The sequence below is a fragment of the Danio aesculapii genome, chromosome 3 (genome assembly GCF_903798145.1).
Source record: "Danio aesculapii chromosome 3, fDanAes4.1, whole genome shotgun sequence".
In the NCBI taxonomy this organism is placed as follows: domain Eukaryota; kingdom Metazoa; phylum Chordata; class Actinopteri; order Cypriniformes; family Danionidae; genus Danio; species Danio aesculapii.
Window position 1 is genome coordinate 48,967,002 of NC_079437.1, and position 16,135 is coordinate 48,983,136.

The window sequence follows — 16,135 nt, forward strand, 5'->3', positions numbered from 1 at the left end:
CAGACAAATAATCTTTTTTTAGAAAGTTGAAAGATTTTTTAAAAACATATCTTCAGAATTGTACCCTAGACTTTTGTTTGGATAGAAATAATGAAGAACCTGACTCTATATCAGCCTCTTTTTAGAAAAGTATTGTTGCTCAGTATGATCTTGTGGACCTGTGGAGAGAAATAAATAATGATGTAAAACAAAATACATGGATATTCATGTCTGTTCACAATATGGTTGCTCCTACGGCTTATTTTTTTAAGTTAGAAAAGACATTTAAAAAACAAAATGAAATGTACTGCTTGACGACTTCTGATGGAGTAAAGACTTGTGACCCAGGACAAATAAGAAAAATTGCCGTGGATTTCTATTCAGAACTGTATAAATTTATTTATATATATATATATATATATATATATATATATATATATATATATATATATATATATATATATATATATATATATATATAAAGCCAATTGCTAAAATCATTTAAGTTCTTTTTTTCCCTCAATGTACACACAGCACCCCATATTGACAGAAAACCACAGAATTTTTGACATTTTGGCAGAATTATTAAAAGAAAAACTGAAGTATCACATGGTCCCTTATCTTTTTGGGAAAGATGCAACAAGTTTTTCACATCTGAATTTGGGAATACTCTGCCATTCCTCCTTGCAGATCCTCTATAGTTCTGTCAGGTTGGATGGTATTGCAACAGCTTCCCACTATCACTAAAGAACAAAGTCAGACTCTGGATTTTTCACTTTCATTTAAGGAGTTAACTGATGCTGTTATGCAAATGAAAACTGGTCGTGCCCCTGGAATTGATCGTCTGCCAGTGGATTTTTTTAAAGCATTTTGGGAAGTCATTGGAAAAGACTTTTATCAGGTAGTACAAGAATGTTTAAAGAAGATGTACTTCCCACAAGTTCTCAAAGAGCTGTGTTTGCAATGATACCCAAAAAAGGTGATTTGACCATTTTAAAAAACTGGAGGCCAGTTTCTATTTTGACAACTGATTATAAACTGATAGACAAAGTTTTGGCAAACAGACTGAAATTAGTTCTGAATTATATAATACATATCGATCAGTCATATTGCATTCCAGAAAGAACAATATACGACAATATCTTTCTGATCAGAGACATTCAAGAATACTCTAAAAGAATATGAAGAAAATTTTGGATTTTTGTTTCTGGATCAGAAAATAGCTTTTGATAGAGTCAACCATGGCTTCTTGTTTGATACAATGCAGGCTTTTGGGTTTGGAAATGTTTTTATTTCCCAGATCAAACTCCTGTATATGAATGCAGCTTGTATTTTGAAAGTATATGGTGGGCTAAGTTGACCAATAAGTTTACAAAAAGGCATCAGGCAGGGATTTCCACTTTCAGGACAATTGTATGCTTTAGCAGTAGAACCTTTGTTGTGTTTGTTAAGAAAAAAACTTACTGGTTCGGAAATTGGTCATATGTCCCATGTTGTTAAACTTGCAAAACTTAATTGGGGAAAAACTGAAGCTTTTTGGTATAACAATAGCACAACAATGTCTTTACCAATTATCCCTGCAAATGGGAAATGGGAAAAAAATGGGTTCCAATTTTTAGGAATTTATATGGCTCTGAACGTTATACTAGGAAAAACTGGGAAGGTGTAAAAGATAAAATATGTGCTAGGTTGTTGAAATGGAACTGGATTCTACCTAATCTTTCATATAGAGGGAGAGTACTAGTTATTAATAATCTTGCTGCTTCCATTTTATGGCATAAAGCAATTGTAATGAAACCATCGGATGATTTTATTGGAGAAATCCAAAAGTGTTTTATTAATTAATTTTTTGTTAAGGCAAACATTGGTTGTGAGAATCAGTGCTGTATCTACAGTTAAATGAAGGAGGTCAAGGACTTATTGACATACGATCTAAAGTTCCTGCTTTTAGATTGCAAACAATTCAAAAGCTACTTCATCATCAGCCTCTAAACTGGACTATTGTAGCTTGTTCTTTATTTAATAGAATAGGGAGGATAAATTTGGATAGACATCTTTGATAAATTAAAAAAATAATAATTTAACTGGACTTTCCTCTTTTTACATTTCAGTGTTTGATGTTTGGCAAATTTTTAAGGTGGAGAAAGAAGAAATATCTAACCAGTGGTTTTTAGAAGTACCTTTAATTTTTAATCCTCACATTCCTAGTGTGAAACTGGAATCGCAGTCAAAATTTGATGAGAGCAGGAATATATAAGATTGGTCATCTTAGATTAAATGATCAATGGATACCTGCAGAAGAAAAACTGTAAAAACTGGAATATTTTCAGTTCGAATAGTACAAAAACTGCAAAAAGAAATCAAAGATTATGTTTCTGCTTTGCCACAACAAGAGGAAACATCTGATAGTGTCTTCCCTAAGATTAGAGTAACTGTGAATGTTGGAGACTGGCAAGAGGTGGAAGGAAGATTGCTTTCTTTTAAGACACCTGAACTTGGTCTTTTTAATACTATTTCTAAGAAAGCTCTTTATTGTATATGTGTTGAATTTTTAAACATGAGAGTTCTAAAAGACCTTTCAGAGACTAAGTGGACTGATTTACTTGAGACTGGTTCTTCTCCAGAAGGATGTTGGAGATCTCTATATAAGAAACCTATTGAAAAAAGAAGTGGAGATCTACAGTGAAGGATCTCACATTGCATTATAGCAACGAATAGGTTTAAAGCATGTGTAGATCCTTTGCAAGGTGAAGAATGTTCATTCTGTGGCATTTCAGAGACAGTTTTTCACATTTTTTTTGGTTGCACAAGGTTAAAGGCAATTTTAAATTTATTGTGTGAGTTGAGCCTTAATTTTGGTTTTATTAAATACAAAAAAACATGTTTATACAAAAAAAAAATTTTTTTTGGACCAAAATATAGTGCACTAAATAAGAATAAAATAGTTTTAATACATTTCTTGTTCGGAAAAGCTAAAATGGCCATTTGGCTAACAAGAAAGACTAAAGCAATACTTAGTGGAGGCACTGATCCCTTACACATGTTTAAGGCTCTGGTTAAAAGTAGATTAATGCTGGAGTATAAGTATTATGAATTAGTAAATGATTTAGAATCTTTTTTTTCTTTGTGGGGTTTTGAAAATGTACTATGTCAACCCAATGAAGAGGGAGGGTTTAATATGATGTTTTAAAGAGGAGAGAGTGACAATGCGAATGTGTGTATATCTTTGACATTTTTATGTATGTAGTATATGCAGATTTTTGTGGATATTGTTGTATGTTCATTTTGTTTTTTATGATTGTTTCCGATAGCTTTTTTTCTTATTTTATCAGGATTGTGTAATGTTCTGAATGTACAATTGTTTTTGTAATTAAAAGAGCTTTTGAAGATCTCTCTCTCTCTCTCTCTCTCTCTCTCTCTCTCTCTCTCACACACACACACACACACACACACACACACACACACACACTATATATATATATATATATATATATATATATATATATATATATATATATATATATATATATATAAAGCCAATTGCTAAAATCATTTAAGTTCTTTTTTTTCCCTCAATGTACACACAGCACCCCATATTGACATATTGATGGAAACCCCCGGAATTGTTGACATTTTGGCAGAATTATTAAAAAGAAAAACTGAAATATCACATGGTCCCTAATCTTTTTGGGAAAGATGCAACAAGTTTTTCACATCTGAATTTGGGAATACTCTGCCATTCCTCCTTGCAGATCCTCTATAGTTCTGTCAGGTTGGATGGTAAACGCTGTTGCTGTAGCAAATTAGCTCTAGGGGGAAATATTTATAATTAATCATTATAAGTCATTCTTAATTATAATTTTAAGATAAGCTATACGCTTTTACTTGACGTCTTTGGGTCAAATGTTTATTCATTCAAAGAACATTATTTCTGGGTCATATAAAATAACCTTGTTAAAATATAAAACTACACGGAGCATGTAGCAAAATCGGCATAATTAGTGACACCGCTTATGAGCATGTGAACAACTTCAAGTGTGATACAAATAAGGCTTTATTAGCTACACTAAACACTTAAACTTATCTAACAATTACATACATTCAGTTGGCATAGGAAAAGGCAGTAAAGAATAAATAATGCAAGTATAAAGTTATAGCAGTATTTAATATTCAGCAGATCTACAGTCTGAAGGAAACATCAGTTTCATAATTCAAACACCTTTGCAAAAATGACTAGATGATCCTTAATGTATCTGTTACCAAGACTAAGTTTGATACTTGCTACTTGAAAAGAGTGCCGATGCAGTTCGTTAGGTTCCAGTTGATCCTTGCTGAAGTTGGTTATAAGAGAGAATCAATTTGATGAATGGAAAGACAAGATCGGAGCCTGGCACAGCTTGGGGTGTGGTTGGAGAAGACTTAGGTTTACATCTTCTCCTGTGATCTCTGGTTGCCAGATCAGAAGAACTCTCTGGGCGGCGGCCTTGATCACTAGCTTTTATAAGGATGGTGTTCTACCACCCTTAGAAGCTGAGGCAAACAAAGAGAAACTTACCTTTCCAAGAATACTTGGTAACACTTTATAATAACTACACACTATAAATCATTTATTAAGCATTAGCATCTAGTGAATTCATTATCTTTTAAGCATTAACTCTACATTAATAAACGTTAGTAAGCAGTTTGTAACTGCTGCTACAGATGCTGTATTATTGACTTATAACCACATTTATAATGGGCTTAATAATTGTACTTTCATAATTTGTAACTGGTTGATTTTTAATTACTAAATTAAGTATTGCATATTTACAAATCATTTGTATTTAAGAGTAGTTGGAGGCTTTTAAGATTATTTAGAATGAGTTAGTAAATTATTAATAAACTATTGAAATTAACGTTTATATATCTTATTATTCAGGCATGTACTAATAGTAAATTTGTATGTTAATAAATGCTTTATTAACTCATCTTCATTCAGTTTTGTGACCTGATCTAAAGTGAGGACTATTAATCATTTACTAACTCATTGTGGATGATCTTAAAAACAACGGACTATTCTTAAACAACTAGTTTGAAAATAATGCAATACTTAATTTAGTAATGAAAAATTAATCATTAACAACGCATGAAAATACGATTTTTAAGCCCATTATAAATGTGCTTACAAGTCAATAATACAACATTTGTAACTGCAGTTACAAACTGCTTACTAACGTTTATTAATGTAGAGTTAATGCTTAACAGATAATGAATTCACTATATACTAATGCTTCATAGCTGACTCGTAGTGTGTAGTTATTATAAAGTGTTACCGATCATCCAGTACACCAAATTAGCTCTGCAGGGACATCAAACATGAACCATCTATGATCTTATTAATTCCAGTAATATTATAACACAGAATATTTATATGTGAGCAAGGGACTTGTTGCAAACTCCTGATTACACATAGAGAGGGAATAAAGGATAACATAAAAAGAAGCATGAGTATTAAGTTGGTTTATATAGGAGCATGACCATGTCTCTGTCCAACATAACAGCCCATTCCTTTCCATGTCATAAATACATTTGGAATCAGATTATACACTGACAATTGCTCTTGCTGGATGGAGGAAGTTGATTGTGCATTATAAATAAAACAAAATAACTATGTGTTTAATTGGCCACATTTGTTACAGTGGACAGCCATTTTTAGGTCTCTCCAAAGATGCTCAATTAGGTTTAAGTCAGGGCTCTGGCAGGGCCATTCAAGAACAGTCACAGAGTTCTTGTGAAGTCACTATTTTGTTATTTTAGGTGTGTGCTTAGGGTCATTGTCTTGTTGGAAAGTAAAGCTTCGACCCAATCTGAGGTCCTGAGCCCTCTGGAGAAGGTTTTTATCCAGGATTTCCCTATACTTGGCCGCATTCATCTTTACCTCGATTGCAACCGGTTGTCTGTCCCTGCAGCTAAAAAAAAAAAAACAAGAAAAAAACTGCCTCCACTATGCTTCACTGTTGGGACTGTATTGAACACGTAATGAGCAGTGCCAGGTTTTCTCCACACTTACTGTTTTAACCTTGGCCAGATCTGTGCCTTGCCACAATTCTGTCTCTGAGCTGTTCAGTCAGCTCCTTTGACCTCATGATTCTCATTAGCTGTAAGGTCTTATAAAGGCAGGTGTGTGGCTTTCCTAATCAAGTCCAACCAGTATAATCAAACATAGCTTTACTCAAATGAAAGTGTAGAACCATCTCAAGGATGATCAGAAGAAATGGACAGCACCTGAGTTAAATATATGAGTATATAAATACTTAGGACCATATGATAATTCAGTTTTTCTATTTTAATAAAAAATGTCAACAATTCTGTTTTTTGTCAATATGAGGTGCTGTGTGTTGGTGCTTTGTGTGCAAATTAGAATATATAAGACAATAATATTATTTTTAAAAAGTATATTCAATATTAGAACTTTTATGCTAAAAAGAATGAATAAAAGGCTTTTTGACTGTAAGTAGGATTATTCATTCATTCGTTAATTTTCCTTCAGCTTGGTCCCTTATCAGGAGTCACCACAGCGGAATGAACTGACAACTATTCTGGCATATGTTTTATAAGCATGCCTCTGGACTGTGGGGGGAAACTAGAGCACTCGGAAGAAACCAATATGAACATGGGGAGAAAATGCAAACTCCACAAAGAAATGCAAACTGGCCCAGCCAGGACTGAAACCAGTGAGCTTCTTGCTGTGAGGAGCCACCATGCCACCTGTAAATAGGATTATTTACTTAAAATAAATTAATGCACAGTAAACTTTTAATATAGTTATACATAAATTAATATATTAATAATAATGTTACTTTAACAAAACTTTGTTTAGCAAGTTTGAATTAACTCCATACATGAAATTTGTTGCACGGACCTGAGTGAACAAAGTTCTTTCAGTGTAAAAATCACCAAAAACACAAGCTGATGTAAAATCACTTTTTGTGCAGCATTTTTTTAAGATGCAGCATGTAATAAGAATCTCAGATAATAGCAATGACAATATGAATACTTCTGAAATGAAACTATATTGCAGTACATATAATATCTGCCTGTTTATAAAGTTGTATCTGCAGAAGCGCAGATGCTGCTGTTACTCACACTTTGGTTGAACATGTCTGTCTCATGCCGCAGTGTGGTGTACTGACGCAGATGCTGCTGGATCATCTCTATCCGCTCCACCTCCAGCTTCTCCAGCTCCTACAATCACACAGAACATTGTGTCTGAAACATTGAAAGAACATAAATAACTTTCAGTTTTCTCATGGTGACATACATTAATGACAATATTATCCTTTCAAGACAGACTTACCATGGGGATGGAGATTAAAGGGATAGTTTACCCAAAATTAAAAGTGTCATCATTTACTTACCCTCCACTTGTTCAAAACCTGTTTGAGTTTATTTCTTCTGTTGAAAACAAAGTAAGATATTCTGAAGAATGCTAAAAAAAATGCTAAAAAATCACCATTGAATTTGTATGATTTTTTGTTCCTGCAATCACAGTTAATGGCTGTTTTTTTCCCTGCATTCTTGAGGATATCTTGTTTTGTGTTCAACAGAAGAAAGAAAGAAATGTTTAGAACCCCTTGAGTGAGTAAATGGTGAGGCAATTGTAATTTATTTTGGTTGAACTATCCCTCTAACACAGGGGTCACCAAACTTGTACTGGAGGTTCAGTGTCCTGCAGACGGTGTATTTCAAATGGTATATATTGCCCTCCGAAAGACAGTGTTTTCACTTCACAGTGAAAATAATGATGAGCACTGAAGTGCTCAAAACTGGCCACTTCAAAGAGCCCTTCGGAATGAAGATTTTGAAGGGTACAACTGATGGACACTTCAGGCACCCATTAACCTTTGCACAGAGAATGTATTATTATTATTTTTTTTTTGCAATTTGTTTAACAGTGAACATACAAGGTCAATAACAGACAAAGTGTACAGTGATAAAATTTTCCCTGAAAAAAATAGAAAGAGTAGTTAGACATTACAAACCCATTTATAAATGTAGGAGCAAATTGAAACATATTACTCAAATATACATTTAAGGCTTTAAAATAATGTACACATTTTTATTGTATTTAATAATTTCTTGTTTATATAAATGTGTCAATGTTGTGACTCATTTCTATATTAAAATGACTAAAGTACAAAAGTAGTTTGGTGCCATATAAAAATAAATAAAAATAAATGTGATTTTTTTGCAAAGACAATTCTCAATTTTATCAGAGAAATTTTCCTTGCTTTGTTAAACATAATTTTGCAAATATTTAAAAAAGAAAAAAAAAATCAAAGGGGGCTAATAATTCTGACTTTAACTGTACATCATACCACTCCTCGACAGTGGCGGAGCCAGAGGGGTGTAAATTTTTATTTGCTGCTGGCAGTTTCTGTTGCTGATTGACATCTCATTTGTCTAAAGAAGTTTTTGAATTTTGCCAGCAACGCTCAAGCTATTTTCAAATCAATGACGAGCTGAAGACAAGAGCATGGTTTCAAGTAAGAAGAATAATAATACATCATAACACAATATTTGAAATACGTTTTATAGTTTATTATAAGGTTTGTTTTCTGAGGAACGTTAATTATCCACTGTGTAAGTTAACGAGGCACTGATGACATCAGTTAACTTAATGAGAGAGAGATCAATTCGCTCTATGCTAGTGTTACATGCACATTATGTATGTAAGTTATTATATTTAATTTACGATGCTCAAATATTTTGCTAATGTAAGGATGGCTATATCTCTCCATAATATTAAACCCTGAAAACTGTTATGGAGCTCCACACGAGACAAGACTGCGAGAATGGTCAAGCACTAAAACAATAAACTTTCTAATCTGAGAAGAAGATCAGCTAGAAAACCAGTTGTTCGGGTTGTCTCGATCATGCATCCTGAGCCCCCCTCTTTTCCCTGGACTTTACCTTCTCCACCAGAGCAGCTCACTCACATTCCACACAGAATGTTTACGTTTTTAATATGGTGTATCTTGTGGCTTTATATTCATGTTTGGTGTCATTTTAAATGTCTCTGTGTGATTGGTAAAGTGGTCTTAATTTCACTGTAATATTTTACAATCTCCCTTATATCAGTTAATTTGGGTTTTGACATTGATAAGATCTTTGCCAGATGCTCCACTCCAGGGAAAATGGTCTTTGTATCAACTCATGACCAGGCAAGAGGCTTGGTGACGCTTTTATTGTCTTGAATTTATGATGATTTGAGTATTTAGGCAAAGGGTGCAGAAGTGTCTGGGGGATTCTGTAGGCAGGATACCCCATTGCAGTTTGTGAGTCTCTGAGCTCTGCATCAGGACTTATATGCTGCAATGTATTTCTACACGGTCAGGTATTAATCTCTAACTTAAATGTATCTTCGAATAATTGATGTTGTACAATCTTTATTGGATTATTTTGTTTAGTTATGTGAATTGGAATGGAAAATCTTTGCCTGACAAATAAATGTAAAATTCTTGTTTAACTTTATTATCTCCTGAAATCATTTAAAGAGCCCATATTATGGGTTTTTGAAAATGCCCTTCCATGTAGTGTGTACCACAGCTCTAAGTGAAGTGAAATATCCAGCTAAGGCTTAAATCTGTAAGTGTACAGTGTTTAAAACTATTGATTCATCTATAAAAGAGTCGACTCATAGTGCTTCAAACGAGTCGTCTTGATAACGAGTCATTAGGTGTTTCGCGATGACGCAGCCACGAAACACAAGCCTCGCCAGTAGTTACGCGCGCAAACCAGGGAGATTTGAAACCTGCGGCCCCGCCCACTAACACAGAAAAAACACTAGACACACACACACAGACGCCGCCGGTCCAATGAAGTCATGCTGTGCTCAGATGGATAATATTGACAGTCTCTACCCAAAGATGAAACTGTGAAGAGTCAGTGGTTGAGGTTTATTCACTAGTGTAAGTAAGTGCGATTAAAATTGTTGCCTCGTTTACTCTAGCTTGCAAATTATGTATTTATTGTGTTTTGTTACTTGTTAACCTGGTACAGTACACGCGGTTACTCTTTATATTCTCTTATCACATGTAAGCCACGTTAAAAACGCGACGCGTGCCGCTTTGTTTACGGATTTAACGTTAAATGCTTTTGTGAGCTCGCGTTCCACTGCCGTATGTCGTTGCTATGGCGATCGTAAGCTAGCTGTGTGTGTGTGTGTGTGTGTGAGAGAGAGAGAGAGAGAGAGAGAGAGAGACAGAGAGAGACAGAGAGAGAGAGAGAGAGAGAGAGACTCGCGTCGCTTTCCCTAGTTTTTCTGAGGAGCGTTGTGTGTGTGTGTGTGTGAGAGAGAGACTCGCGTCGCTTTCCCTAGTTCTTCTGAGGAGCGTTGTGTGTGTGTGTGAGAGAGAGAGAGAGAGAGACTCGCGTCGCTTTCCCTAGTTTTTCTGAGGAGCGTTGTGTGTGAGAGAGAGAGAGAGAGAGAGAGAGAGAGACTCGCGTCGCTTCCCCCAGTTCTTCTGAGGAGCGTTGTGTGTGTGTGAGAGAGAGAGAGAGAGAGAGAGAGAGAGAGAGAGAGAGAGAGAGAGACTCGCGTCGCTTTCCCTAGTTCTTCTGAGGAGCGTTGTGTGTGTGTGTGTGAGAGAGAGAGAGAGAGACTCGCGTCGCTTCCCCCAGTTCTTCTGAGGAGCGTTGTGTGTGTGAGAGAGAGAGAGAGAGAGAGAGAGAGAGAGAGAGAGAGAGAGAGAGAGAGAGTGAGAGACTCGCGTCGCTTCCCCCAGTTCTTCTGAGGAGGGTTGTGTGTGTGTGTGTGTGTGAAAAAAGCCTTACACTATGAAGCGTGTATGCACTGTGACTACTTTTATATAGTTGATTACCAGCTGGGCATTTCACTCTGTCTCGTGCTGAAGCCTGTCACTGTCGACCAATCGCAGCAGGCTATCATCGGTCCAATCAGCGCAGATTAGCTTCGCGCTGAGGAGGGGGTTGGGAACAAATGAATCGCTGGACGATTCATATGGGAGTCGTTGGGATAATTAGGTAAAAATAAATGCAGATTATAAGACCATCAAAGTGTTTTATGACCTTGCATGCATATTAGACTGTTGTTGGAGACCCTTACAACCTAAATATGACCCTATTTCATGTATAATATGGGCTCTTTAAATCTACTAGATTGTTTAGGCTGATGTTTCCGCAGCCTACGACCAGGATTTGTCATACATTCAGGCTCAATGGATGGAGCATGGGCACAGCATTAGAGACCTGATGATTTCTGACAATCACTGACTTAGTATGATATAATCTAGGGGGCTAAATCAAACTTCCTTTAAGTATGAGCAAGCATGGGGCTATTATTACTTAAAGGAAATTAGCTTATCGGCTAAGAATCGGAACTGGCGAGGATGTGTCCGTGAGCAGATGTAACTGGCCAGCATACTGACTCTAAGCGACTTCGGGTAAACGATGAACCATTACTTGAGAATAAGGATTTATTAGGTTAAACAACCTAAATTAGACCTAATCACAACCTATAAGGTAATCAGCTTGAATTAGATGAATCTAAATCTAAAATTATTATAAATTGGAGTCAGATTAAAATTCGGAGTTGGAAACAAATTAAAATAAATTTTAATGAATAAAAATATCTCTTTTCACATGTGCTAAAAGGCTTACATGCATTTAACCTTCACCCATGCTGTTAGTTCCGTCATAGGAAAAATAGATGGGCCCTTACACTAATATGGGGAAGTAATGTTAGGCTAGCTGTTTGTGAATTAAATTTATTTGAAATGGAATAGCCATGGTCTTAACCGTTTCAGTATTAGTGTTATTATTATTAATGACCTCCAGAATCAAAAGCGTCTGTGCTCCGGTCTGACGCCTTCAAACGCCTCCACGCTTTCATTGCATGTCAGGATTGCCTTCTGAGGCGCAAGTCAATTATTACATGAAGAAAAGATTCACGCAGCTTCTCCTACCACAGCAAATTCCGTTTTTAATGTTGGTATGTGGCGCCAGTTAATCAGGAAGTGACCATTTTGTTCTCTTTGACTCGGTTGATGGAAACGCTGCTTTATTCGCACATCTTTTATGCGATATTCAAGTTTTGCGCATTAGGTTAATTTGCATTTTTGGATGAAAACATAGCTACTGTGGTCAGACCTTAGGTTCACCGGCAGGTCAGAGCGTCTACTATGGAATCACGTTTCAACCAATTTAAGCTAAGCTTCAGGAATGTTCCACCAAAAAAATTAAATCCTGTCATCATTACTTATTAACTCACAACAAATTTGTGAGTAGATGATGAGTAAATTATTATATTTTCATGTTTTGAATAATATGTTGGTAATGAAATAGATTTGGGTTTTCTAAACACTTTCATTGTGTGTGTGTGTGTGTGTGTGTGTGTGTGTGTGTGTGTGTGTGTGTGTGGACCCCCTAAAATAGCAGTGGCCACCTCCTGGCCACCCCATGTAAAAAATTGTAGCTCCGCCACTGCACCTCGATGAGAAATCTAGCCATGATTGAGTCTCGTGAGATCTCGAACCCCGAGATCTTGTTGAAAATGTATATTTTATCAATTTCTCGGTAAATATAGGCAATGTTTTTTGCTGCACTTAAACAAAACAGATTTATTAAACAAATATATTTATTAAAATAATATTTCAGTCACCAAACATATTTAGAAATTAAAAGATAATACAATTTAATCCAAGCAAAGTATTGCAAAAAAATTACAACCTACAAAATTTCAGCAAAATTTAAAAAATGTTTTGATTCTTAATTTTTCCTCTTTTTTAAATTTGTATTTAATAGTTTTCTATAACATATAAATTTGGGTGTACTAGTTTTTGGACTAGTATCATAAGTTATTTTGTTAGATAAGCTCCAGATTTGGCTTCAGTACTGACTAATTTAATGTATTTGTGCAAATATAATATTGTATAGCTTCCTATTAAAAATTAGAATTTAAAAGATAGATTTGTGAGGGTGAATTTCTATTTGCTGAGCACTGTATGTATATATATATATATATATATATATATATATATATATATATATATATATATATATATATATATATCATTTGAATTCTGCCGAAGGCATTCAGAACATGTGTGCAACCCAAATAATAAGTCTTTGAGAATGTTAAGTAATAAATACCAAATAATAAGTCATCTCCTGTTTCCAAAATGCATTCCTAACTGCTTGAGAAACCGTTCTACTCTGATAACTGGTGATGAAAATTAATTATGTTCAATAATATGTACTTGTGTTTACTAACTGTTTATTCAGTTAAATATGAATTTTGAACTGTAGGCCTTAATCCGTCTAAAGTCATAACTGAACTAAACAGTATTGGAATTAAGACATGTGGAGTATGCATATATTAGTGGCATTATTGAAGTAAACACCGCCATCAAACTATTACCATCATGTAGGACTTTTCACCATATTTTCCGACAAGATCCACAGAGAATCACTGTCAGTAAAGGACCACACACGCATGAATGAAATGTTCATGAGTTAAAGTAAAACTGCCGAACTGCAGTAAAAGTCAGGTATCCTGCTAATTTGATTCAGAAATTTTTGTCAGACGGCTCACCGGTCAGGTGCCAACGCCGTTAACGGCCCACCACTAATATATATATATCATTCTTTTTTTGTAAATGAGCATTTTCTTTAAGGCTCTTTCAATTGGGTTCAGAAGTTTCATTTTATATACAATGAAAAGGTTATTAGCTAGTAAATATAAATTAATATTTTTTTCAAAAATGTCACTTTAGACAATACTTTGGTTTTTAACAAGGTAGATTTTCTTTTGCGTCAAAACCAGCTAAATCCACTTTTATTTTTTTTTTTGTTTTTTTTGCAAAAAATTCTAAATCCACCCCTCGGGACAAGACAGTGTATTTAGTTGAAAAATCACTAAAGATGCTATTAGAAATTATTTTACCAAACATAAAAAAACATTACACAAACCACCTAAAATTAAAAATACATAAATCTGTCAAGAGGCAATGCAGTGGCACAGTAGGTAGTGCTGTCGCCTCACAGCAAGAAGGTCGCTGGTTCGAACCTCGGCTGGGTCAGTTGGCGTTTCTGTGTGGAGTTTGCATGTTCTCCCTGCGTTTCCGTGGGTTTCCTTCGGTTGCTCCCACATCCAAAGACATGCAGTACAGGTGAACTGGGTAGGCTAAGTTGGTCGTAGTTTATGAGTGTGAATGAGTGTGTGTGGATGTTTCCCAGGGATGGGTTGCGGCTGGAAGGGCATCTGCTGCGTAAACCGAATGCTAGATAAGTTGGCAGTTCAGGACTAAACCGACAAGAAAATGAATGAATAAATAAATCTGTCAAGTAAGTGGCGGTTCATTCCACAGTGGTAACCCCTGATGAATCAGGGACTAAGCAAAAGGAAAATGAATGAATGAACTCTGTCAAGTAAGTGCATTATACAATAAGATTAAAATGGACATTAATTAAATCTTAACAAGCTGTTGTCATTTCTGATATTTGTGATTTGGATTTAAAATGTAAACATTGCAAAGCTTGTTAGATTAAAATAATGTATTGCAAAAGATTGTGAAACATCAATATCTGCATGTGCATTGTCCATTAATATAAAAAGCTTATCAGATGTATAGGTAATATGAAGTAATATAACTACTGTATAGTTTTATACATAATATTTATATTTAAAAAAATTGCTTACATTAGCAAATAAAACACAATGTAGGCCTAATGGGCAAGAAGGGGATGTCTCTCGGACCCTTTTAGAAGCTGTCATTTATTCATTCTCACCATACTAAACTCAGTCTTTCGTGGAACAGAGTTGCCATTTAATGTAAAGTAAATCTGACTCGTTCAAAGTAGCGTCACTGCGCAAAAAACGTTATGAATGCATGCTACACTTTTGACTGTACAGTGTGTTTTCTTTTTCTTATAAAGCACAGAGTTAGGGACGTTTTCATTTGCCATCCACTGACAGTCAGGCAGGTCATCCAACTCCATCTTTTAAAATCTAAATTGGTGGCGGAATAAAACATCTTATAAAAGCCAGCTTAACAGCGCACCGTTACATTTAAAACATATGATTCGATTCACACCTTCTGACTGGTTCTCGGGACATAGAGGGACATAACTTTTGCTGTCAAAGTAGCGTTTAGAGGCTTTTGCCAACAAACTGTTATTTCTGAATGCGCTGAAGCTGGGATGTGGTTGACTTGAAGCAAAAATATATCTTGAACATGTACCACGTGCCTAAAGCATTAGCTCAATATCATTATCCCATTTTTGGCGGAAGTGGCGTTTTGAGGTTTTTGCATCTGAATTGTTCAGTTGAAGTGAGAATTATTTGGGAATTATTTCCCAACCCCCCCCCCCTCCCTTTGAATTTTTTTTCTTTTTTATCTTTTTTTAATATTTCTCAAACTATATTAGACGGAGCAAGGACATTTTTACAGTATGTCTGATAATATTTTTCTTCTAGAGAAAGTCTTATTTGTTTTATTTATTTTGTTTTATCTACAAGATGGCAACAGAGACCGCATAATAACCCCTTAGAGGAAAAACTTTTAATTTTAAACTACAGCTGATCAAATCATTATAAAACTTTTAAGTGACTTTTTAATTGAACTCTCTCTCTCTCTTTTGTATGTTGAATATATACTATAGTAATTGTAGTGTGTTGAGTGTGAAATGGGACCCAAATATTAGGAATGTATGTATTTTGGATTGGCCACTCTTTGTATAACTCTGAGTTCCTTTTTGGTTGGCCATCTGTTTGTTTCTAATGAGTCTCCTGTTTTCGTTACTGCAGACAAGTTCAGTAAAAATAAAGACAGAAGAAATGCCCGCATATGTTTAGCATTTTTCCTTATCGCAAAACACAACAGTACTCAGGTAGTGATTGTGTTGCTTTGGCTTTTTCGGGGTTAATTATTGTGATATCCCAATTGCAAAACAAAGAAATACTGGGAAATGTCTCTAGGATGGTGGCATTTCATTCGTGCAGCCTTATAATCTTAAGATGAGCAAAATCACGTTTTGTCATCACTTTAGATATTACAGTAGGCACAGGCCAAACAAAAAGGTATTACAATCTTAAAAGACGATCCCAAGTCTTTAAAAAGGAGGTGATTTTGTTTGGGTGTGTACTCATCCATTG

General features: G+C 35.1%; 1 protein-coding gene across 3 annotated transcripts in view; it reads right to left on the reverse strand.

The window, feature by feature from the left end:
• Positions 1–16,135, reverse strand: part of gas7a (growth arrest-specific 7a) — a 187,504-nt gene that overhangs the window by 20,292 nt on the left and 151,077 nt on the right. For all 3 annotated transcript variants that reach the window (XR_008836300.1, XM_056454149.1, XM_056454148.1), the window contains exon 10: positions 7,105–7,203. Coding sequence is in view for 2 of the 3 variants with exons in the window: in XM_056454149.1 (XP_056310124.1) it covers positions 7,105–7,203 (99 nt within the window). In the remaining variant the exon portion in view is untranslated. The remainder of the gene's footprint in view (positions 1–7,104; positions 7,204–16,135) is intronic.